The 24,730-nt window shown below is 46.8% G+C and overlaps 1 protein-coding gene across 9 annotated transcripts in view; it reads left to right on the forward strand.

The window, feature by feature from the left end:
* sphkap (SPHK1 interactor, AKAP domain containing) overlaps nt 1–24,730 on the forward strand; it is a 58,812-nt gene that overhangs the window by 31,184 nt on the left and 2,898 nt on the right. Inside the window, exons 1-8 of one of the 9 annotated variants that reach the window (XM_029170765.3) lie at nt 4,987–5,115; nt 9,093–9,195; nt 10,203–10,313; nt 17,412–17,471; nt 17,798–17,938; nt 18,124–18,382; nt 19,293–22,644; nt 23,894–24,055. In XM_029170765.3, the coding sequence (XP_029026598.1) occupies nt 5,051–5,115; nt 9,093–9,195; nt 10,203–10,313; nt 17,412–17,471; nt 17,798–17,938; nt 18,124–18,382; nt 19,293–22,644; nt 23,894–24,055 (4,253 nt within the window). In that variant the 5' untranslated portion in view covers nt 4,987–5,050. Of the gene's footprint in view, nt 1–4,986; nt 5,116–6,479; nt 6,753–6,994; nt 7,380–8,504; nt 8,976–9,092; nt 9,196–10,202; nt 10,314–17,411; nt 17,472–17,797; nt 17,939–18,123; nt 18,383–19,292; nt 22,645–23,893; nt 24,056–24,730 lie in introns of those variants that run through there. The other 8 variants (XM_055513713.1, XM_055513714.1, XM_029170768.3 and 5 more) reach the window with 8 other exon arrangements.

A 24,730-nucleotide genomic window follows, 5' to 3' on the forward strand; every position in this document is an offset into this window, starting at 1 on the left:
GTTTAAAGCAGCCGTAAATTCTGACTTTCCTCCTGTCAAGATCAATAGAACTCAGTGTGTTCCTGGGTCCACCTCAATTATTTAGGTGCTTTGCCCCCATCAAACACACTGCGGTTGCATAATCTATTTGACACGTTATACGGCGGCGTTGTCTGATGCTCCTTTAAAATACAATAGGGGAAGTGCTCGCACTTTGGATCACCTGTAGAGTTTGTGTCCTTCTAACATTTAGCTCAAAAGGTTAGATTTGAGGATTTGAATACGAGCAGAGCTTCATCCTCGTTCCATCTGGACGGTAGGGAAGCAAAACACGGCGACACGCTAGCGAACTGTACACCCACAGCGTATCAGAGGGGACAAATAAGTAGACAAATAATGTGCGCTGGAACCGCGAGGAGCGGCGCCTTCTTATTCTGCGAGGGGAGATGTTCCCCTAAGATTAATAATCCCACTCAGAGTTTATTCATCTGTGTTATCCCCGCACTCGCCAGGTGATTTCATGCCTCCTGAGCAGCCCCGAAAACTCTTTTTCTTACTGCTGCCGCAATGTCCACCTTGTCATAGCTGTTCACAGATGATGCCGATAGCGGGCTTGTGCGGCGGGGCTAAATTTGGCCCCATCGGTGAGCAGTCATTGATCCTACTGTTTATTTCCCGCCCGGTGCCATTCACGGCTTTCCCACTTCTTCATGAATTTTTAAAGTGTGGAAATCTTTAGCGCTAGCGCCTCCTCTGGTCCCGTCGTATTTCACTCACTGCTGTGGCCGCTGTGGGCACACTGTACTGGAGGCGGCAGCAAGCAGTCATTACAGCTGCCCCCATTCAGCTGGCTCTTAATTCATCACGGGTTTAATGGGTTGCGATGAATTATGAATCACTATTTCCACCAACCTCTGAAGGTGCAGCACAGTGTCCTTTTTTCCCTCAGTTCATAAGTAATTGAGTGGACTTTAGAAAGAAGGTACGAGTCCACGATATTGATCTGCTGGAGGGTATTTCCCAGCTTGAGAATAGTAGATCAGATTTCAGACTCTGTGTGTGTGTGCGTGTGTGTGTGTGCGTGTGTGTGTGTGTGTGTGTGTGTGTGTGTGCGTGCGTGTCTGTGTGTGTGTGTGTGTGTGTGTGTGTGTGTGTGTGTGTGTGTGTGTGTGTGTGTACATGGAAAAGTAAAGCAGGCTGATCAGAGTTTAATCTCAGTCATTGTCCTTTGAGACCTAGATTACGTATAGTAATTATCTTGTGAGTCCGAACCCAGTGGCTGCTCTCACCTTCATCTCGGCCCGACGTCGCCTCCCCTGCTCAGACCTTTCTGATTTCACCTAATTAGCCTTTTCACGTAAACCCTAGAAACTTTTGACACTTTGCTGCAACAGAGTGTGAACAGTGACCAATAGATGATGCTTTTATTACATTTGGCCCACGCAGCAGGTGAGTCAGATCCGGGGTTTGGGCCATGTTATGTCTACGCTTGCAATGGCGTGAGTAGCTTCTAGTTTAGAAACATTGAGCTGGAATTTAAAATCAGGTGCCAAAGGCGCTGGCATCAATCAAAGCAGTTGTACAGTAGCAAATATATTCAGATGATCTGATATTGAGACGTTTACAACATTGTAATAATTGGATCACGCCGACTTTTGTTGTCGACGGTTAGCTTAGCGATCTCTGGCTCCACACTAATTATCTCCATCGGTCCCACATCTCCCTCATCTTCAGCCGCCGAAGTTTGGCTTAATTAGACAAACACCGGCTCCTTTTTCAGCGCTTGTTAAACGCTACAGATGGTATAGTTAACCTTTTAAAGAGAGCCCCTTGTCTCTGGTTAATCCTCAGGGCTGTTTCAGTTCACTATGCGTAGTGCTCCATAATTACAGCGAGACCTTGACCTTCAGCGAATCTGTTGCCAGTGAGAAACAATAATTGAATAGTGGCGTCGAAGCACCTGGTCGCCCATTTGTTCGTTATGTTAATTATGAGCCATAATTAGGTTCCCTCTTGACGCCGGCCGTGTTTCTGTTCTGTTGGCATCTACGGCGCCGGCGACGCAGACGCGGCATCGCACCTTCAGCGGTCGCCGCGTGCTGACTCCTTAAAACCTACAAAGTGAATCAGACGCATCGTTTCCTGTGGCGCTCGTCAGGCCCGGGCGTAGTGCTCTCTGTGGAACCGCAGAAACGTAAAAATGATGGAGGTATAATTTTAGAGCCGCGTTTTAAAGGCTGTTACAGTCATGAACAACATCATCACTATGTATGAACTGTAGTTTGCGCTTCCCACAAGATAAGAGGGTCTGAAGGCATCAGCCCGTGACTCTGCCATGTAGGCAGGATTAAGGTGGACACATGCTAATCAACTGCCAGAGCGAAGGCATGGACTGAGGGAAGGCAAATGAGATTTGTGCTCCGAGTAGGAACAGAGTGGTTCAGACAAAAAGAAAGGAAGCGTCATCCAGACAGAAAGGAGAGAGATTATACTTAGTCTTCAGGAAGTCTATTCAACCTGCTGCTCAGGTTTTCACTCAGCTCTGCAGCTTAGTGATCTGACGATGGAGTCTTGACACACACTACAGCAGTGTTGCAGTCAAACACTGTGGAGCTGCTGCTCTACTTAGATCTTCACTGCACACACGTGAAAAGAACACGAAGGAGTTCAAATGTTTATTTACTGTACTTGTAATGCGTATTTATGCATTCTAATCTGAACTTACTACTGTATGTTGCGTTCTTGCCATTGACTTGGCTCGAACGCGGCCTCAAACTGTGTCCACCCGAACCTGCAGGCGTCCGCCCAGCAGCAGACCGGACCCACAATCTGTCACCGCGGCACAATCCTGGAGTAGTAACATACTGTACGGCCCTGTGCTGCTATCAGCACCTCACACAGCCTGCATCAGACCACTTCTACTACCTTTGCAACCTTTATCTGCCCTCGTTGTGTCTCTCTAACACTGCAGCGCTCACTCCACTACACCTGAATGGATTAGTTGAAACCTGAAGTGAGGAAAAGACAAGAGGAGAGTTCGTGCATGCATCTTTGTGCGTTCTCATCACATTTATCACGCATATTGGGTGTGGAAGTGTTTTCCTTCCATTCAGAGATGACTGGTTCATACAGTAGATGCTGTGTCTGTGTCTCAGACTGAGACTGACAGTAATGACTGAGATGATTCTGAATAGAAGAATAAACCCAAAACTCATAGTTAGGCTATAATGCATATAAAGCTTTCATTCTATATGCCCTGATCATCGGTGACGCTTTGGAGAAGCTAATGTGATGACATTCATGTGCGAGCTTCTCAAGTAGGTGCTGGAAGCTCTGCCTCTTACTGAGGCTTGTGGTCGCTGTATGGCGGATCCACCTGATCCTCGTCACTATTCACACCAGATAAGCAGTTTGGGTAGAACGTGAGAGGAGAGAGCTGATATATGGACTTGCCTTAGACGCCCAGCTGTCACAGCCTTCATTAACCTGTGTTTCCGGCCTTGGCTTCGTTCGGTGTCCGCTAACAGCTGAGTGAAATACGGGGCTGCTCGGCTGCTAAATGCTTCATGTTCCCGGCCCCGTTCACGCTCCCTAACTGCTGCTTGGTGGCATTTAATAACAGCCGCCGCGCCGCAGTGGAAACTCGGCCAGAGTAAATCAAAACAGTGCATCAGTGAGCCTGACGCGAACAAGGAGCGTGGGGACGGCGGGCGCCACCGCTAACGACACAACTACTGCATAACTGGACATTCTGGTGACGGACGTGGACTCTGCAGAGGCAATTATGGCCCAAAACGAGGTGAAAGCTAGAGCTGCATTGGGAAGACATTGATGACGCTGTTTATTTTGCTGCTCATCTCGAGAATGAGTTAAATTATACTCAGGTTTTCTCTAAATACGAGCGCCTTGATCTCCTGCTCTTCTTCTTCTCCACGCTAAATTGCGACTATAGGCATCAGGCCAGTTAATACCTTCACCTAATGCCAGCCCGGAGAAAGGATTCCCTGCACTATCCTGCACGATAATTCTTCTTTGGTTCAATTCTCATGCGCTGAACTTATACTGACTTCTTGAAATAACTTTTGCCCGGCGTTTTATTAAATTTGACCTGGGTTGGGTTTGTTTTAGAGAACATTGGCGGCTTTGGTGAACTGGCTCATCTGCTGCTGTACTGCAGATAGTGTCTTAGTTCATCTGTTTATCTAATCATGCACATTTTATGAGCGACTTTAAAATAAACTAGATTTCCTGTTGTTGTTACTGTCTATCATTTGTTGACAACAAACACGACCAAACCCAAACGTGAACGCGGTCTATTTGATCCAGATCCAAGCAACGTGTCATGAACCGGTTCCTGAAGGCGTTTGTTTATTTACTTGCTGAACCCGGTGCAGCCAGGTTGAACCCACATTCAAACCGGATGCTCTATAAATACCCGCCTGTGTCACGAGCACTCAGATTCATCGTTATATTGTCTCCTCTCGCTCATTTTCCTCTCCTCACATGACACGGCTCTGTTTTGTAGCCGGTGCCTAAATTAAAAATGGGCCCACTGTGACAGGGATTGTGACAGAGATAGTGAGAGGCTGCGCTCCAGCTGATTCTCCCTTTCTTCATTCAGCGCCTGCTCTCAGCGGCCTCAGATGTCTCTTTTGCTGATGAGAGCAGTCTGGGCTTTCGTCTCCACTTTAGTCACCAAAACATTTATTTTGAGACGGCGGCCACTGTTAATCTCAAGATGAGTGGAAAAGAAGAAGCGAGGATGATGATGCAAAAAATAGAACAAGCGTAAAGCCGACAAACATGTTTAATGTGTGGCTCTTGACTAAACATGAGTGAAGTCAGACTGCGGTTGGTGTCGGGCGCTCAACTTCATACAGCGCTACGCGTTGTTGGCTGTTGCCGGTTGTTTGTTAACGGCGCCTTTTGTGAAACGCGAAGGCGATCACTTACAGTACTGTTGCTATGCAACAAAAAAAAACTGTTTGAGATCAGTTTGAAGCCGCGCGATCGTTCGCTGGAATAATTTAACGCTCAAGTCTTCAAAACCATCGAGACGCAGTGAGAGTGGATGGCGAAGACGTGGCTGTGGAGCTGTGGGAGGAGGAAGCACACAGGGTCCAGTGGAACCTGTTGGTACAGTAACATGACGATCGGACCCATTAACTGTGTCTGTCTAAACAACTCACATATTTAACTACACACAAAAACAACCCACCACTTCTTCCTCTAAACATTTGCGGGGACGCTGGTGCTCCTAGACTCCGATCTCGCATCTATATTTAGACGGTGCAGGTGATGGAGGGGATTGTTGGGATGCTCTATCTGGGTCACGTTTTTAAGGTCACCCAATGCTCACAAACCGAAGAGCAAAATCTAAAAGAGTGTGGGTTCGCTCCTGCTGTGCCAAAACCAAAATACTCCTCGGCTCCGCGTCTTCGCACTCCTTCTAGGCTCAAAGACAGGACTCGGCTGAAATTCCTCATTTCATCGTTTCAGTGCAATATTATTGTTCTTCTAACTTGAAAGCAGACCGCGGCCCCAGCACACAGTGCGGCATCTGTGGACACACATACATAGACACGCTTCTCATCCATGTTCTGCACAGTGACCAGTTTGAAAAAAAAATATATATTCTCCTTGAAGAGCTTTTCCTCAGCAGAGAAGCATGAAATTAGGTGATAGTGTGCAGTGCATGGCCATGGAGGGACTTAACAGTTGGTGAGAAGTGCTGGCTAATGCAAGACGTCTTCTATTTATATCAGAATGTGTAATAAGAGATTTGGGTGAAACTGGCTGAGATTTATGCACAGTGAGGGTGTTGTCCTAATAAGTGTAAGTGCTCAGATATGCATGGAGCTGTTTCACTTTATCCTTCAATGTTTTATTAGGTGAGAGCCTACGAAGCGTTCCGTAAACACATGCATTCTCTGTGGGCTGCTTTTCCCCACGCTGCGTCCTCACTAGAAATTGGCTTTGGATGTTGTTCAGAGACGAACGAAAGCAAATGGCATCTAAAGGGAGAGAGATCGCACGGTGGCGGGCAGCGGCAAGTGAAAATCTATCTGCTCGGGGGTCAAGCACATGCCGAAAATAAGCGTCCTGTTGGGCAGAAACGCTCTTTCACGGGAATGAAGACGAGCGCTTTGGCCTCTGTGCTCGCCGCTGCCTCGCGCACGCGCGCACACGCACGCAGAAGATCACGACTTTTCTCACCCCCACCTGATTTTTATAACCTTTCTAATGGATCGGGGGATGGAATTTTACCATCAGCTATTGAGAATGTAAATGGGCTCGCTCACAGCTTAAGATAAAATAGATGAAAGCTGCCACAAGTGGCGATTGGAAATTGAGTGTGTGCCCGCGTGTTTATGCCCGTGTGTTTCTCGAGAGTTTATCGTTCCTATTCAAAGCAAAATGACGCAGCGAGTCGCTTTTGAGATCTTCGAAATTCCAATTTTAAGAGGTATTTAGAAAGTTCTTCATCCCGGCGCTGCAAACCACGTGATGTTTTTGGTCGCGGTGCAGCCGTCCCTGATTGGCTGAGCGCACCTGATCCAAGTAATCAGCAATCAGGCAGGAATAGTTGGGAGCACGAGCAGGTCTCCGGCCCGTGATGGCTGTGGCGATATACAGTTGTTGCAGATCGGTGAGCACATTTAATGTGTGTTTTGTTTTTTTGTACGATTGATTAAGTTTTGTACATTTTTTTTAAAGCGAGCTTTGCGGAAACATTTTTTGTAGGACTGTCTTGACACGCGTCCTTGCGTCAGGTAACTAATGCCAAACGGACTCTAACGAGACTAAAACGTGTATATTTTAGCTGTAGCCTAATTGAATTCCCCACCCACACGTTTTCCCGCTGTTGCGTATTTGCCTGTTTCCAATAAATGTCCGTTATTTGCTCAAAAACACGTTTCCGTGCGTGAATTGTAAACATGTTCTGAATAGGAGGGCTACGCGTACGTACGTTTGCGCGTGCGTATACACACACGAACGCGCACTGCCCGCGCCCGCGTCGTGCTGCGCGCCACTTTCGATCCGTCCGAGCTCCCGCGCCTACACTCGGCAGAGACACTTGTGGGACGGACGCGCGTGGCAGGCGGCGGTGCGCTGCTGCTGCTGTCGACGTACGACGCGGGCCACGGTGCATGAGTCTTCCCGCCTTGGCGCCTCAGCAGCCGTGGATTCCTTCAGTGCGCGGGGGTCGGGGACGCGCATCGAGACCGGAGAGTGTCCCGGGGACAATTACGCGTCGATGTTTCCCGCTGTGCGCCTCCATTTCCCCCTTTTACCCCGAACGGAAATAATCTTAGCACTTGGGGACAGTTCGGCTCGCTCGTCATTTTTGGACTGTTTGACAGAATGGCGGGAGCGAAGTGCCTCCTGAAAACCCCGAGGTAAGAGGGCGTTGCATTCTCACCTTTAGGACACGCAGGTCCACACAGTTTAGCTGCGTGTACTTAAATTGTCCATTGTGTCCACTCGTGTGCTGCATGTAAAATATGTATGCTTTTGTAATCGCTAAAACGTCTTTCTGTAGTGGTGGGGCTTTTTTGCCCGTGTAAAGTGTGTCGGCTCGTGTTTAATATGAAAAAAGCGCACCAAAGCCGCTTTCGACAGACCGCTGGTGTCCACGCAGTAAACAGGATGCTTTCGCTCGTCTGAGCCGGAGAGCGAGTGGACCGCTGTCCCGTCTCTGACGGAAGCCTTCCACGCTCGCCGCACCTGCGTGTGTCTCGGGAAGCGGCTGTTTTCCACAGCCGTCAATTACAGGCTGCAGCGGCAACTTGGCACAGAAATCAAACGCGTGGCGCAAAGTTGCCCGTCAACGCATTCGGGTGTCCGTCAAAATGCAAACCGTGGGCTGCTTTGAACGCGAGACATCTGCGGCGAATGTTGTCCCCACGTCGGGTGGATGGATGTGCCACGGAGCGCACCAACCTGTCAGTCAGCGCTGTGTCGTGACATAAAGGTTAAGCGCAAAGATGAGGAAGGAGGTCGCGCGTGACGCGTTGATCCCGCTGCTCCGCACGTTTAACATGCTTAGAAATAACGCCGCCGAGGTGAATACGTGTTTACGGAGCATTCAGTTTTAATTTACTTGACACATCTCAAATATGAACCGCAGAATCATTCTGCGCCTCAGACGCATCCGCTTATTGAAAGCAAATAATCCGCGTTTTTTTCCAGCGGGGCCCGTCCATTCACAGCGAACTGACTTTTCCTGTCGCGGAATTATTTACATCGGACATGTTTATTAAATGCAGAGAGACGCAGCCGTGTCGTCCTCGGGGTGTTTTCAAATGGAGCGCTTTTAATTTGCTTTGAAGTCTGTGGATTACAGGGGAAATGCGGCTGCTCCCTTTTTAAATATGCATCCACAGCCTCTTTATTTTACAAATTGATCCTCATTAATGCCTTCCCAGATAAACTCAGACTGGGCTTATCTCGCTGAAAGCATGCACGGGGATAATGACGCCTTCTTGGGATTTTTGCGTTGTTTTTAGACTTGTCTGACTGGCATTCCCATCGCCATACATATATATGCTCTAAATGATGTTGTGTCTCTGCGTGTGCTCTGGTTTAATGTTTCTTCACCGTTCCTCCCAGTCAAATTCAACGGCTTGACAGAGTGAACATATATTTAATTTTACACTTGGACGTTTTGCTGCATGCTACAGCAAATGTGTGTGTGTTGAATCTGCAACTGCTCTTTCATTAATGGGTCCAACACGCAGTTGATGGGGAACATGCATATCATCATAGAAAAAAGACGACAAATTGTTTTTTTTTTAAAATTTGTCTGGTTTGGCTAAAGTATATTCTCTTAAATTGTGTGAATAAAACGTATTAACTGGATCCATCTTGACATTCTGGGAAGGGGCTAGGTGACGGATTTCTGTTTTCAGCTCAGGATGGTGGAATAACTCTAATAGCTGTCTGCATAAGTCACTGATGGAGCCATAGATGTACAGTATGAACAAATGTGACAGGTGATGCCCTGCTCCGGTCCTTTCCTCACCTATCGCACAGTCTCCGAAGGGAAGTGTTGAGCGGCTGACAAGAACCCGCCCTGACAAATGCAACTCTGTGGCCCTCTCTGCCTGCAGTAACTTCCAGTCGTCTGCCATGTTTGAAGGCTCAGAGTCCGCTGAGGGGGAGGGAGGCAGCACGGAGAGCACACTGGCCTCATCCGTCAGCACCTGTAAGAAGGTAAAACCCAGGCTGTCTCCTGTGTGTTTGTGTCGGGGTGGAAGTCTGTCTGTCTCTGTTTGCCGTATGATCACTTGTCAACCGCTTTGTGTGTTTTTCCCCTGCTCGTGTGCCTGCCCACCTGCCCGTCATATGCCTCCTCGTCGGGCTGCTTGTGTGCGTTTCCGGCAGGACGAGAGTGTTTCATTTCCTTCCCCGGGGCGCTAGTCACACCCAGGGGTTGTGTAACAAAGCACTGGCGGCAGTCCAGTAGATTTATCATCTCCCAGTCCCAGAGAGACCGAATGGGAAGGTGTGTGTGTGTGTGTGTGTGTGTGTGTGTGTGTGTGTGTGTGTGTGTGTGTGTGTGTGTGTGTGTGTGTGTGTGTGTGTGTGTGTGTGTGTGTGTGTGTGTGTGTGTGTGTGTGTGTGTGTGTGTGTGTGTGTGTGTGTGTGTGTGTGTGTGTGTGTGTGTGTGTGTGTGTGTGTGTGTGTGTGTGTGTGTGTGTGTGTGTGTGTGTGTGTGTGTGTGTGTGTGTGTGTGTGTGTGTGTGTGTGTGTGTGTTCCTAATTAGACCACTGGTCAGACTTTAACTTAAGAGGCACAAGGTGAGGTTTGCCTTTAATTAGGCCCTGGGCTCTCCTGACCTGGGCCAGCAGCCTTTCATATGATCTCATCCCGGTGAGATCAGCTGAGTCTACGTCACTCCTACCTGGCCAAGGGCCTGCACAGATGGTCTGTTCCTGTGGGTGCAAGCATACGGCCGTGTGATTGTCACTATAAATAACAGCACATGAAGTATCTGTCACGTCAGAGTAATTTTGTATGAAGGATCTTATTTATAGCATTGTACTTTAATGTCATCCATAACATGTTCATTCTGTTTGGTTTAAAAATCAATAAATACAAACACAAACCACGTTAAGACTTATCTGTGTACTATACATGTCTAGATAAAGGTAATTTAAGTGGGACACTAAAGTTGGGCGAGTGTAAGGGTGTGATGCTGATCATCTTTGTGCCGCAGGTGCTGTGCAGTAACACTGTGCTGGACTCGTCCGAGTACTGGCTGAGGAACGAGAAAGCTCTGTGCCGACTGGGCCTGCTGGACGACGACATGGAGGGCAGCTGCACCGTGGTGAGTGACGAACCGCAGGCCATGAAAGCAAATACAGGCCGACTCGACTTGGGTCCTGACGTGGCGCGACGCATTCGTTTGTGGACTCGAATGAGTTGTTTCACTGTCGGATGGCTGCTGGAAGCTGCCTCCTCGAAGAGGCTGATGGTGGAAGTGTTGTGGGAGCCTCCTTCCTTTTTAGTTAGGTGGCAGCTTTTAGCTCACTTTTAGATGTTTAGTTGTAGGATGGTGGTTGGTTGCACTGACCTTTCTCAGATTTGCTCATTAGCTTTGTGCTGTTTTAATACCAGAGATCCAGCTGTGCTATTCCAGCGGTTGTTTAGTTGCAGCTGTGTTGGATCAGTGACCGTTCAGAGACATTACAGCAGATGAAGGTCCTGTTGTTGCTGACCTCCAGGGGTTTAACTTGTGGCCCTGCTGCTGTGATGTGTTGTATGTTGTAGTTAAAGATGCACTTCTGTTTAACAAAAGGTCAGATAAAAAGCAGTGTTGACTTAGATTCTTTTGATTGATTTGATATGATGTATGAAGGCAGTGTTATGCCACACTCATGTACAGAATGTCTGCTGTTCACTGATGTTTGACGAAGCACTGGGATCAAATCTGAGGGTTTACTCCCTGCTCGCATTCAGCCAAATGCTGCAGAACCTCTAACATTGAGGACACTGTACAATGCATGGTCTGGATTACTAAATCCTTGGTTGGTTAGTCAAAACATCTCTGGGGGAAAAAAAGCAAACAATAAGTGTATTTTTTTTTTTTATCCACGTTGGGCAAATGTGCTTAATCCTCTCTGTCACCCACTTCTGTGCCATTCAATCACTCATTCATGTTAAACTGCAGCTTGATCATGAATTATAGAGGATTTAAATCTCTCGCTCAATGAAAGACGATCATTTGTTTGGAGGAGTGGCGGGCGTTTAATCCCATAGTGCATCTCTGCATCAAGCCTGTAAATAAACATCTAACCCATATTTATTTGCTGGTAGATGAGTCTTCTCTAAGTGAGACTGCATGTGGCCCCGTTAAAGACGCTGTCTGCACCTAATGTCTTCTGTAAGGTGACAAGCCCTCAAGTGAATGGCACGTTCAGCCTCCCCTCTCAGGCTCTAATGATGGGTCTGCAGCTCCCAAATCAATTTTCTCACCTTAGCCTGACCAATATGTGGTCGGCTTCGCTCTCTGCAGTTTCAAGGTGTCTCTGATATTCTACCTGTAGATTCTGAGTCACTGAGCCTCTACTGTGTGATCCAGGTTGAATTACAAGAGCAGTCGGGTTAGTTTCACAAGACCAGATTAATGTACAGTTCTTCAGAGTACAGTACAGCTTCAGGTCTAAAGCTGCTGACCAAGTTGTAGACTGTGTTGCTGCTTCCGTGTCACTGTGTTTCATGGTGGTGGGACCAAATCTTGTAAACAAAACAATGTTGCTTGCCAAGGATGACCTTAACGTAGTCTTATCTAATTGATGCTGATTAAAGGCTCCTGTGCTCCAAATGCTTCGCTTCAGCGAGGACGGGCTTCTATTTTTAATCCCTCCGTCGTAGATGGTAGCTGGTCCAGAGTAAATGCCAGCAACACACAAATTGTTTTGACATTTTTCTCCCCCATACCTCTCCCCATAACATGCCTCAAGTGTTTCATAATTATCACCAGGGTAACAGGAATAGCAGTAATTTAGCAAAGAGCACCGTTCTCTCACTCGCACTCGCACCTCGTAAGTGTGAGCAGCTGCGAGCTGAATTGAATGTTCCTGAAACCTTTGAACACCAGCTGTATTATCTGGGACGGGATGTAGATAAAACTCGAGCAACTAGTGCGTGAACATTGCATGCTCCCAGTGTGGCCCAAAACCGGGTCTGGAGGGCAAATGGGCTGAGTGGTACCTGAGCCCCAGCAGCCCACTGCCCCTAACTCTAGTCATTTAAAGAAGAATTATTCATTCCAGCAGATTTCCTCCTCATCTTTGACTAGAAGGTCCGTCAGTGGGACAAGTGCCAGCTTAAAAACGACGGCCTGTGCCTTCCCTCGTCTCTGGAGAACAGACTGCTTCCCATGCTCCTACCTGAGTCTGGGACTATTCTGACAATTTTACCTTCATTATTCTTCAGGGACAAGTAAAGAACCTCTTGATCTTCAGGTTAGTTTAAAGGACACAATGGTCGTTTGTTTTCATTACTACGTGTCTGTGTTCTGTAAATCTGCGGGAACTTTATTAGGAGCGTGAACAGATGCAGCCCTCCCTCCTGCACCATCGCTCCCGGACTCCGACGTGACAAATTGCCCCTCTGACTCTCGGCTCTCTTCCGTGGTTTGCGGAGCCAGTCAATCAAACCGGGGCCTGATTGATGACACTGAGAAATAAATTCTGCTGCGGTGAATAAAATCACACACGAATATTGGAAACCATCTTTTTTTTTTTTTTCATCTGAGAGGCAAAAATTTGATGTTTACTGATTCAGCAACAGTCCCAAAAAAGTGAGCGTCGACCTAAATAAAAGATAAAAGCTTTGGGTTTTGAGTGTTTTCGCTCCATCATCCACCTCTGGCTGCGTCATGTTGTCACCTTTGATCACTCGCTCATGTTTTAATGCATGAAGTCACGGAGAAACTGTCATATTACTCAGATAGTCGCACTGAATTAAATCATAGCCCTGAAAGATCTGACAGTGAGCAGTTGCAACAAGACGGTATCTTAATATAGGCCTGTTCTTTGCTATAAGTCACTTAACAACAACAGCAAACCAAGTCAACAAATTCACTTGGCAAAGAAGCTGCAGATCAAATCCAATCATCATGAAGAGCGGGACGTGTAGGCCTTCATTCTCCTCCTGGACTGTGTCCGCTCTGAACCAGAGTGATCCATTCATCACTGGATTCAAACACTTCACACACAGCGGTGTGTGGTGTCCCGACCTGTCCACTCCCAGAGCGCAGAGAAGCAGAACAGAATAAATATGCCACCAGCCACGGCAGGAGCGCTGACTTACTGCAGGGTCAGAGCAGGAACCTCTCCTTCCTTCTACAGGGAACGTGAAGCTCTGGCGTCGCTCTATGGCGCTTGGCTGTCCTCTTAAATGAGATCTCTGCTAAAAGTGGAAGCCCTCCAAGTGCTACTAGTTACCAGTGAGTGGGTAAAGCATTGCCCATGGTGATTAAGATCCTCCATGAAGTTACCTTGTATAGTGCAGTAAGCTGTGTCTCAAGCCTTGATAAAACAAATGTCAGACTGTGAATGTCTCACGAACATACTGTTAGTAATTTATTATAAAATGTACTGCAGCATTCAGCAAATGTGAATCTTCCAACTAATACTTAAGTGAAGCATCTTAAATTACTTAATACAGTCAATTCATTTCAACGGCACCAATGTAAATTAAACTGAGACCAGAGTGGATAGCTGGAGTAACGCTGTGATGACAGCTGTCATGTTAGTATATCATTAATTTTCAAACTCCTGAGGCCTAAATAGGAGATTCTGATGATGACAAAAGCACATCTTAGCATTTCTCTCAATATGAAATCAACACAGTGAAATGTATAGACGCATCACTGTTCAGCTGCTTTTAGCTGGCTGTTCCTCGCTGCTGTCGAACATGTTTCTGTTCATATTTATGGATAAATGTACAGTATGATCTTTTGAATACAGACATCTTGTCGAACCACTCGGGGAATATATATTCCGTTTGTGTATCTATGCATCCATGCTCTTTTTATATATTTATTTATTTACTTATTTATTTAGCGTCTTGGAAAAGAATCAGGACAGCATCAGCTTCTTCATTTATGTTTAGCCCAAGACGCCAATCTGAGCGTGTGTGTGTGTGTGTGTCCAGCTACTACCATTGATCAAGGATGGTGTATCCTACATATCTTACCGGTACTAGATGCATAAGAAGCAGCGCAGTGATGCAGTGGGATGTAAAACACTCAATGTGCAGAATATTGTTTTCTGTCGTACTTCATGAACTGCTGTTGGTTCATCAGCACACAAGTGAGATGATCATAAATAACGGTTGTTTATTTGTTGGCATGTCAGCTGGGCATTTACTGTACCAGCTCTGTGTAGCTTGTGGGTTGCATCACAAAATTAATATGGCACTTTCACTGAGCTTTCAGTTGAATTAAATTAAAACCAAAATTAATTAAAGTTGCCAGCCGAGATCAGTCAAAGCCCAAAACAATAGAGGATGCTATGTTTAGTTTGGTGACCTCAGACCTCAGAGGAATGCTTGTATGAGAACGCATTAGGGACATTAGCAGCTTCCCTACAATCCACAGTTTACACTCACAGAACACAATGACATTGACAGAACTTGGTTTAGCAGCAGAAGCTCGTTTCTGTCCTGCTTTTATTTTTTTATTTTCCTCTACAACCACAGCAAAGGGAAATTACTTCAGTCATTTTCTTTTCCACGTTAAGGCCACAAAGCACAGGAAAATAAAGGATGCAGTATGACAAAAATACGTTTGTGTTTCACGCAACAACAAAAAAGGAGCCACAGCAGAGAAAAAGGGAGTCGGAAGGAGTAAGAGCAGCAGCAGCTGTGTGTGGGTGGATCAGAGTGGTGGGCAGCGAGGGAGGAATGGAGCCGGACAAAGGACACTGAAATGTTTGGAACGGTTTCTTAGATTGACCAGCTCTGTGCACATGACATCATATGGAGACTGTTCTACGTGTGTAATGGAGAGAATAAAAGTTGCGTGCCTGACACTTGTTCAAGTAGTCTAGAATATTGGGACAAACAAATCTGTACTGTATGTATTAAACTAATATATCATGATTTATTTTTATCCCATTTTGTGTGCAGTGGTGGAAGGTCATCACGTTACCTGTGCCACTAAGCAATGATGAGTGTGTTCCATTGTTTCATCAATTTGAGATGTGGCAGAAGCTAATAAGTGACCTGTCGTCAGTAATCTTGGGTCAAACTATAATTCCTACGGTTAAGAATGAAAATAAGCCAGAGCTGACACACAAGGCATTCCATTTGGAACGCTTCCCTCTATGACCTTCACGTCTCCTTGTAGAACACAAAGCGCTTCATCATGAAGGTGACACTATTCCAGGGGTCGTCATCCCTGGTCCTGGAGTTCCACTGTCCTGCTGGTTTTGCAACTCTCCTGCCCCAGCTGATGCTGATCACCTCAGCCAGGTGTGTTCAGTCCATCAGCAGCTAACTGAGGCAGAGAGTTGGAAAAGCAGGAGGACCAGGGTTGAAGACCCTGGCACTATTCTACTGCTGCTAAAACAGTGGACTTGAGTCTTTTGGTCTCTGACCTCGGCTGGTCACAGACACTGATGTGGAGCTGTGTGTGTGTGTGTGTGTGTAGACAAGAAAACACCAAGATCTCTGCACCTGTAGATTGGACACAATGGTAAAATACAGATGATATTGTTTCATAAAGCTGGGGATGACCTAGATTTACATTCTGCAGCAAATGGGAACGTATCACGATCTCATTAAACTGTTACTGTGAGGACGTGTGGTTGATAAAACGGCCAGACTTCCCGCTGTAGCATCACGCGCCGCGGCGCTTTCCTCCCCCTCTCCCAGCTGAGGTTCATTCAGCGAGCCTGAGTCAAGCTCCTGTTTTCTAATAATGCCTATGAAAAGCTGGTGGAATCAGAGCGTGTCCCTGGGCTCGTCTCGCACACGGACACAAAGACGGCTAGACGGCCCTCTGATTCCTAAATTTAGAGCAGCTGCCTTCTCGCCGTCATACGTTATGGGGGTAAATTGCCTCATCTCTCCTCAAGGTCAAACGTCGCAGATCGCTCGACTCGCTCCTTCCCTCAAACTACACATTCTCTGCAGGCGGCGTGTTTGCGGGTGGAAGAAGGTGTTGCCGCTGCTCTTCTGGGAACGTTTCCAACGCCGGTGTGAGCATACTGCTGAGATGCTCCTGAGCAAGGCCTGCTGAGAAGCCATTATTGCAAAGGTGGTGCCTGCTGCACTGTCGGATGCCTAAAAATACCACGTAAAAGCCATTCGCTTTGTTTCCAGCAAGTGGTGTGGACTATTTTCGGGTCTCGTGTGCATATCATTGACATTTAACAACGCGTAAAGGTCCTCATCACACTCGCTAAACTGATCTGAACCACAGACGAGCACATATTCAAAATATTTGTACTCTTCAATGAATAGACTGCTGTCATTTTGAAAGCAGCAAACCACTTAATATTCACGTAAATGATATAGCACACACACACACACACACACACACAGAGAGTCCGTGAAGGACAGGAAAATGTTTGGTTTGATCAGGCTCAAACGTTGTCGGTTGTCTTTGACACTTTTCATACTTGACTGACTCAATTTTCAAGCAGCTATTTTCGTCACATTAGAGTTAATAGTTTTGAAAACATTGTGTTTGACTGCAGGACGCCACAGTGGAGGTGAGGGAGGAATTGGCCCGTTCTGAATGCGCTGCATTACTGCTTCAGCTAAAGGACATTTCGGCTCAGCCTATCTGCCTGTGCAGACAGTGTTTTTTTTTTTGTTCCCTGGCATTGTTCCTCCTTAATCTTAGCTTCTGAGGTAATCAACCAAAGACGGGAATGCGAAGTGCAGCGAGTGCAGCACAATTTTGAAATATAAACTCTTCTCTGCTGTATTGACCTATTTACGGCATCGTTTCTGCTTCATATCTGCAGCTTGAAAACCAACATTATAAGAAAGATGGAATTTACAGTAAATGGATCTTGATGCTTATCTACGTAATCTAATATAACTTTTGTTAAGCACGTTATTAAATAAACATTGTTGTCACTGGTGCTTTTGGAAGCGAGGCAGAATGAGTCCAGCACGATGTGTCGAGATGTGAGTATTTGAAGCTTTACAGGTTCTGCAGGTTTGAGGGAGAAGCAGCAGCAGCAGTTAAAGCAGAGATTCCACTTGCCCGTCTTGACATTGGTAAGACTTGGACTGAGTCTAAGACTCTAAGCTTTAGTGGGTGCTAACCCCTCCTCTTACTGTACTTGCTCACATCAGATGTCTTGGAATCCTACTTGTGTTTTTACTTTTTGTACTTGTATTTTATTCTGTATATCCATTGCTTCACACTAATTACATATTCGTCTTTCCACCCTTGCAGGTCTGTTTTGTAAATCTGGACCCGCAGAAAACGGACTATCATGATGACAAAAGCATCAAGGTTAGCTCCTCCTCCATCGGTCCCTCATGCATGCTCCCTCTTTCTTTGCCACCTCCTTTTTTTTTATCTCCCAGCAGTTCATTGTGTTTCACAAACACTGGCTGAGTTGCCATGGATTCAAGATCATTACCCAGAATTAGTGGATTTATTTAGAGAATAAGCAGTAGATTTCGCCGCTGGTCATAGCAGCGGTGGGTGATCTTCTACATGGTTGAAGACTTTTTCTCAGGGCTTTGTTGGAAGCACAAATGCCTTTTTTATGTTCAGTTTTGAAGTCCCTTGAAGCTCTTTGATCAGCTCGCATTGCCTCTAAATGTCTCCCGCAGAAACTGGCATCGATATCCCCAGACTTGCCAAAGCTTGTTGAATTACTCGCTGCCCATCAGCCGAAAGAAAACGAGATTCTACTGCTTGGTGGGCTGGAAGGCTCAGACACCTGCCAAACACACCCACACGCCACCTCTCAGGTGAGTTCACGCTCAAATCTAAGGCTTCAAGCTGTACACAAAATGTAGAGCAGTTTCACGTTACATTTACATTTGAAGTCTTTGTACAAACATTTAATCAATTCTAATAAAACATCTATAGCACAGTACTATGTGCGATCTGTCCGAGTGATTATGTATGTTAATTTATCTGTCTTTGTGGGCAGCCTCAGAGGAGTACAGGCGTGTGTCTGGTTCAGTGTTCAGAGCAAAGACGCGCAGCCCAACCCAGCAGCATCATCGTCGAGATAAACAAGTTCCTGATTGGTCTGCAGTGGGGGAAGGAGAGGCAGCATCAGCAGGGCCGTGCAACGGGGCAGCGGGTTGATGATGACACCAATCGCTCCATCTCTTCCATAGAAGAAGACTTCCTGACTGCCTCAGAGCACCTGGGTGAGGACAGCGAGGATGACGGCTTCAAAAATGGTAGGTACCAGAGTACCAGAGAGCTCCGGATTGGGTTTAGTGTAGCGTTTACTGTATGTTGTAAACAGTAATTTGACAAAAGAAAATTTCTCATCTTTGTAGTGGAAGGGGCCCAATAGTTAAGGTGGAATTGTTAGGCTGTCTGTACTGAGGAGCGAGCATGTCCGTGGTCCCGCATGTCAAATTCCCTTGAAGGGGGCTTATTTGCATTAGCCTCTGTTACTATCTTTTTCAAAGCGAGTGAAGCCAAATTACACTCACTTGGATCCACTAAATTATTTATTTTTGTTTTGTACAACAGATTTGGTGTCATACTGTGATTAAGCGTTCCCTTTTTTCGAGCTGTGTGTAGACTAACTACTGATTTTATTAAAGCTAAAACACAGACAACACATTTTAATCTGTCTGTCTGGTGCCGTATGAGGGGAAAAAAGATTGAGATTGTTACACCATGTGCGTGGCTTAGTGTATGAGCTAATATAAATGACGACAGCCCTGCGCTATTCATCTGTACTAGTAGGTATTGTATGTATAAACTCGGAAACATTCAAATTATGCTTGTTTTTATTGATCACACATCAAGCTTAAACAATTAATTTTATTGGAGAACTAAATAATGTATTTCCTAGTATCCCTTCTCTAATGATTGGGTATGTATAACGCACAAGCTTATGTATTCATCGCCATTGTGATGAATGAAATCCTTTAAATGCAAATAAATCTCTGAAATTTTGTTCTAGGGGAAATTGAATGACAAAAATGAGAAATAACCCAGATCTTCTACTCAATGAAGGGTAAAATAGGGTAATATTCTGACACGGGAAAATGATGGCTGTGCTTTGTAATCAGTGTGGACATTTTCTGTTATCTTGCTCTCTCTCCCTCTGTTTTTCCCCCTGTATATTTACAGAGCAAGAGACCGGTGACTTGGCAAACAGCTTGGCAGAGGTTGCGCAGAAACACTGTGTCAGACTTGCATGTCAAAGGGCCCATCTGGCCCATCACCAGAGCAAGGAGGATGCTGAAGTGAAAAGGGAAGCGCAGCAAAGAACTAGTGTACACACTAAGGAATCAGCTGGTCATTATGCCACCAATCTAGCTGAGTCAGTCCTGCAGGATGCCTTCATACGCCTCTCTCAAGATGAAACCTCCTTTGTCTCGGAGGCTGCCGTCAGTGTTTCCCTGACTAGTCGCCCTTCAAACTCTACGTGTCCTTCTAAGTCTAAAGAGCCTACCCAACAGCGCACCTGTTCTTTTGAACTCCCCAAGATTGTTATAGTTCAAAGTCCAGACAGTTCCGATGGGGCTGCAGAATGGCCAGAGACTCAAGCGTCCCATGTGCCTGAACATAACATTGCTGCCAAAGCCAGAGAGACGCCAGACAACGGCACACATGCTCACACTTGCAACCACAATCATGTAGAGGTGGCTTTGGCCTGTGCCGCCAGTGTCATTGGCACAATTACTGCCCCCCAGTTGACAGAACAGCTCACCACAGACTCTGCATCAGAGGAGGATGTAGATGAGGAGTTGCAGGACTCGGAACATAGAAGTGACTACTCGTTCTCCTCAGCCATGTGTGGCATGGCTCAGGTAGCTGGTGCCGTAGCAGCTGTGGAGCTAACAGAGGAACCAAGGGAGGGAGCTGATTTGGATGCCGAGCCTATGGAAGCCTACACCGCATCCCAGGGCCTAATGTCAGCTGCTGAGGCGTCTGCAGCTGTCACACTGCACTGCAGCGTGGTGGAGGGTACCAGTGTTGAAGCTTTTCGTGCCAACATTGCTGAGGTCCTACACAGAGAGGCAGCTGAGGTGCTGACTCAGCCAGAAGGCTACAAGAGTGTAGCTCACCTGCTGGAGGCTACACATAACAAGATAGTAGATGGAATTACTTGTCCAAAGAAATCGTGCATGGATGAAAGAGACGTGGATGACTTGATAGATGAAGTTGCCGATAGCCTAATTAGACATGCTTTAGAGAAGGCTAAGAAGAGAGAAGAACTGGAGGGTACTGGCAAAGACGCACCAACCTTCCAGATCTTCCTGCAGGACAGCGTGAACAATTTGCTGTTTGATATCCTTTGTATGACCCAGAAAAAAATCAGTCACATGTCTAAATGCGAGCATACGTCAGCTGAAACACAAGGTGATCCTTGTGCTGGGGAGCCTCCTACTACCAAGGAGATCAAGGATTCCTTAAGCCAGTTACGATGCTTAGCTGCCCAAAGTCACTCCACCAATAGTAGAAACCACACTGGGACACTACACTGCACAGAAAAGCTCAACATTGTTTCTGGACTGAGAGAAAAATTTGGGCTTGAGGAAAGTGATCTCGGTACATCACACAGTAAAGAGCAACAGCAGCAGTCATTGTGTAGACAAAGTCTGTTTAAATCCACATCCTTGCCTGCCAAAGACTTCTCTGACTACCAGCAGTACAATGGCACCATCAGAGAACCTTTGAGTGAAATTCCACTTCATAGTGCAGAGAAGAGGGGGCGACTAGTGACAGCCAGCGATAGCAGACAGGCCTCCCTTTCCCCCCAGTCTTCCCTTAATTCTTGCAGTTCGCTGCTCTCTCTGAGAATGGACTCAGAGTCCAGAACGCCTATCACTTGCTATGCTGATGACTTGGCAGCTACTGTGGTGTCCATGGCCACAGAACTAGCAGCCATCTGCCTGGAGAACTCCACTGGAAAGCAGCCCTGGTTCTGTGCCCTGAATGGTTCAGCTGAAGGACCCGAGGGCTACTTGATCCCTGCTTGTCGCTCAGTGCTTAGAAGAAAAGAGGGTCAGAGCGGCAACGCAGCCTCCAAAAAGCATCGCGCACCACGCCTCAGTGAGATCAAGAAGAAAACGGAGGAGCAGCCGGAGTTGATGGAGCGTCTTGTGAACCGGGTGGTGGATGAGACTGTCAACCCCGACGACCCCCAGGACCCATTTGCTCTCTTTGCCTCTGAAGTCACAGCCAGGATCATGAACTGTCCTGAGCTCAACGTGGTGGACACCTCCAAAACAGGCCAGCCACGCAACAGACTGCAGTGTGAGAGGTGGAGCCGTGGGAAGGCATCAAGTTATGAGAGCATTCCAGAAGAGGACGCAGATCCCTCGGGCACACCCAACACTCTGGGCCCTGGCAGTCGGTTAGGCCAGAACTTGAGTCGCGGTAGCTCGATATCTAAGCAGTCGAGCTGTGAAAGCATTACAGATGAGTTTTCACGATTCATGGTTAACCAGATGGAAACCGAGGGCAGGGGCTTTGACCTTCTGCTGGACTACTATGCAGGGAAAAACGCCTGCAGCATTCTGGCTGCAGCTGTGCAACAGGCTGCGTCAAAGAAAAACGGTCACCTTAATGTCCGGGCTTCGTCCTGCCTGTCTAAACAGTCTAGCACAGAGAGCATCACAGAGGAGTTCTACAGGTTTATGCTCCGGGACATGGATAAGGAAAACAAAGAGTACGGCATCGCCAAGACTAAAGAGTGGAGTAACAGCTTGTTTCCGCCTTCTCCTCGGACTCCCTTCTGTATTAGACAGTCCTCTGTTCCAGACAGACGCTCCTCGGACTCACGACTGACCGTCAACTCTCCCATTAAAGCAAACTCTTTTGATGGATTTGCTCGCAATGTGCATGGAGACACACTGAACATCTACCCCAGCAACACGGTGTCAGCCACTGGACTGTGTAAATCAGACTCCTGTCTCTATCAAAGAGGAAAGACAGACCAGATTACTGACATGCTGATTCATGAGACCTGGTCGAGCTCTATTGAGTCCTTGATGCGAAAGAACAAGATCATTGCTGATCCAGAGGACAGTATTGAGCTGGAGGCTGCAGGGGACTCTCAGCCCCATGTGCAGCAGTTTGCCAATCGTCTGGCAGCTGACATTGTGGATATTGGCAAGTCTTCCCTTGGTGGCCAACAAGATGGAGCTGCGAGCCCACTCGGGACACGCTCTCCGTCGCACATGCCTGTTGGAGAAAGGAGGAGGGGGTTCAAACAATCTCACATAGGTTGCAGCCGGGGCCGGCCCAGTCAGGAGCAAAGTGGAGCAGGAATAGGAGGAATAGGAAATGGGGCTAGTGATACTATTGCATCCCGCATGAGAAGCCCGAAAGGTGTGCCGCTGATTCACATTGAAGGAGATCAGAAGGAGGAGAGTCTGTTAAACCCTGGGAGGACAGGAGTCGTTCCTCAGGAAACGCCCCCAGATGCTTCAGCTCTCAAGCGTGCAGAAAGAGCGCCAGCCATCAGCAGCAGGTACAACACTACTCACTGTTCTGTGCAAGAGACCAGCAGCAGCAGAGTCAACCTACGTATGTGAAAATGTGTCTGACAATCACAAATTAAGAATGCCACCATTTATTTTACCTTGTTTTTTTTACCCTATTATCTCAGGCGTATCTTCTGATCAGAGCAATTTCAGTTTGCTCAAAGTACAGCAGGGTCCATTCATAAATTAAGGTATCTAGTTTAGTGTGTGACCTAGTCTGACTCACACTGGGCTGATGACTTATTGTGTGCAGAAAGCTTTTTATGGTTTCATCCTTCATTGTCAGGCTCACTTTGACTGCTACAAGCTGCACTCACTTGGCTAAAACCTGTAGACAGAGTAAGGGTGTCGTATTGGATTAAAGCTTGCTTGAGTTGGCTTAAGCTGTTTATCATCGGGCTAGCTGACGAACGGAGCTTAAACTGTATAAAGTCTATTAATGTGTAATAAGGTTATGCAGCTGTACTGGATACTGTCAGTCTGACCTGAAACCAGACTCATGTTTTAAGACTGAGACCCGCCAACGTGGCAAAACGGTTTGCTCCAGTTCTAAAAACCCTCAGTCCCGGTGGCCTTTTATTGGAGACGGCAGAGCATAGAACCTCCCAAAAGTCCCTTTAAGTGGATATATTTGGAGTAGCGATGAGCAGAGCTGATGAAAATGTATGAGTGCTAAGAGATTGGTCTCGAATTTCCAAAGCGTTTTAAAGAAACCGGTGAATTGTTTAGTGGTGAATGTGAAAAACAGCTGGGGGGCTCCCCGGTGAGTCGCACTCCTCTTTACTTGACAGCAGATGTAATCCACGAATAAATAGAGCACATCCCGTTGTCCCTTGTGAACCCAATCCTTCGCCTAGTCAATAAAACCTGATTTCCCCCTGGAAGGTTGACAGCCTTCAATCATGTGATTACGACTCAATTTGAGCACTTTCCTGGAAAGTCTCCCTGAGTAATAGTTTGCTGGTGCATATAAAATACAGGAATGAACCGGCTTTCTTATCTAGCTTATAATACACTCAACTTTCAAACTCTTGTTATTTACATGTGACTGTAGATGTATTATTTTTTTAGAGCAGAACCCGTCCTGGTGTCACTTTATAAAATATTTTGGTTTTAATTGTACATAAATAAGAGAACAGGGGAACAAGCGACACAGAGACAACAGTCAAAGTACCGAAGCGTTGTGCTCAACCAGTCGACGGTCACACCCACCATCTTGCGGTTTGCTCTCCCCAGCAGTGAGAGGGACAGGCCAGCTGTGGCGGTGGCTGCAGTAGTGAAGAGGGACAAGCGTTCAATGAGTGCTAGCAGTGAAGAGAGCTTTGGCAGCTGGTCCCATATAACCCCAGAGGATGACCCCCACGAGGAGACCAGTAGTTTTATCCAGCTGAGCGAGGGGTCAGTAACTGTTGCTCCGAACGCTGCTGCTCCCACCCTCACCCCACTCTCATTGGCCCATCGCTACTGTACCGACCACTTGTGCTCCGCCGCGCCAGTGCCAATTTGCTCCCCGTCGCTGCAATATCCACGCCCTCCATAGGTGTTGTGTGGCAGAGAGCTCACTCTGCAGCCCCTCCGCATAGTTTGCATACAGAGCAACTCTTGCAGTAAGTAGTAGGGTGCAGTGGGAACAGGGCTGTGATCTCCCATCAAAAGCCCCGAGTTTAAAACATTTGCTACACCATTCTCTGCTTCATCTAATTCTTATTCCTTTTTATTCAGACAGACATATTTCACTGTGCCTTTTTAAAATAAGGTGCCATGAGCTTACTAATGCCAAGCATGCATCTTAAGTTGCATCTTTAAAAAGCATTTCTACTCAAAGGCAGAGACTAGTGAGAATAGGAGAAACTGCAAAGCGCCGTTTAGTGCAACATCAGCTTTTTGCTTTATTAACTGGGCAGTTGTCTACGCCGCCATAACACACTCAGCTCCGCACAATCTGCCATCTACCTGCTTATATTAACTCAACCTCATCCCCGATCAATGTTGTGACACAAAGGTATGGCTTCCTGCTTAAACTACCTCTAAATCCCCTCATCATCATACTCAGACAAGCTTGCCGCCAGGCAA

Source organism: Betta splendens, chromosome 13, assembly GCF_900634795.4.
Source record: "Betta splendens chromosome 13, fBetSpl5.4, whole genome shotgun sequence".
Classification (NCBI taxonomy): Eukaryota; Metazoa; Chordata; class Actinopteri; order Anabantiformes; family Osphronemidae; genus Betta; species Betta splendens.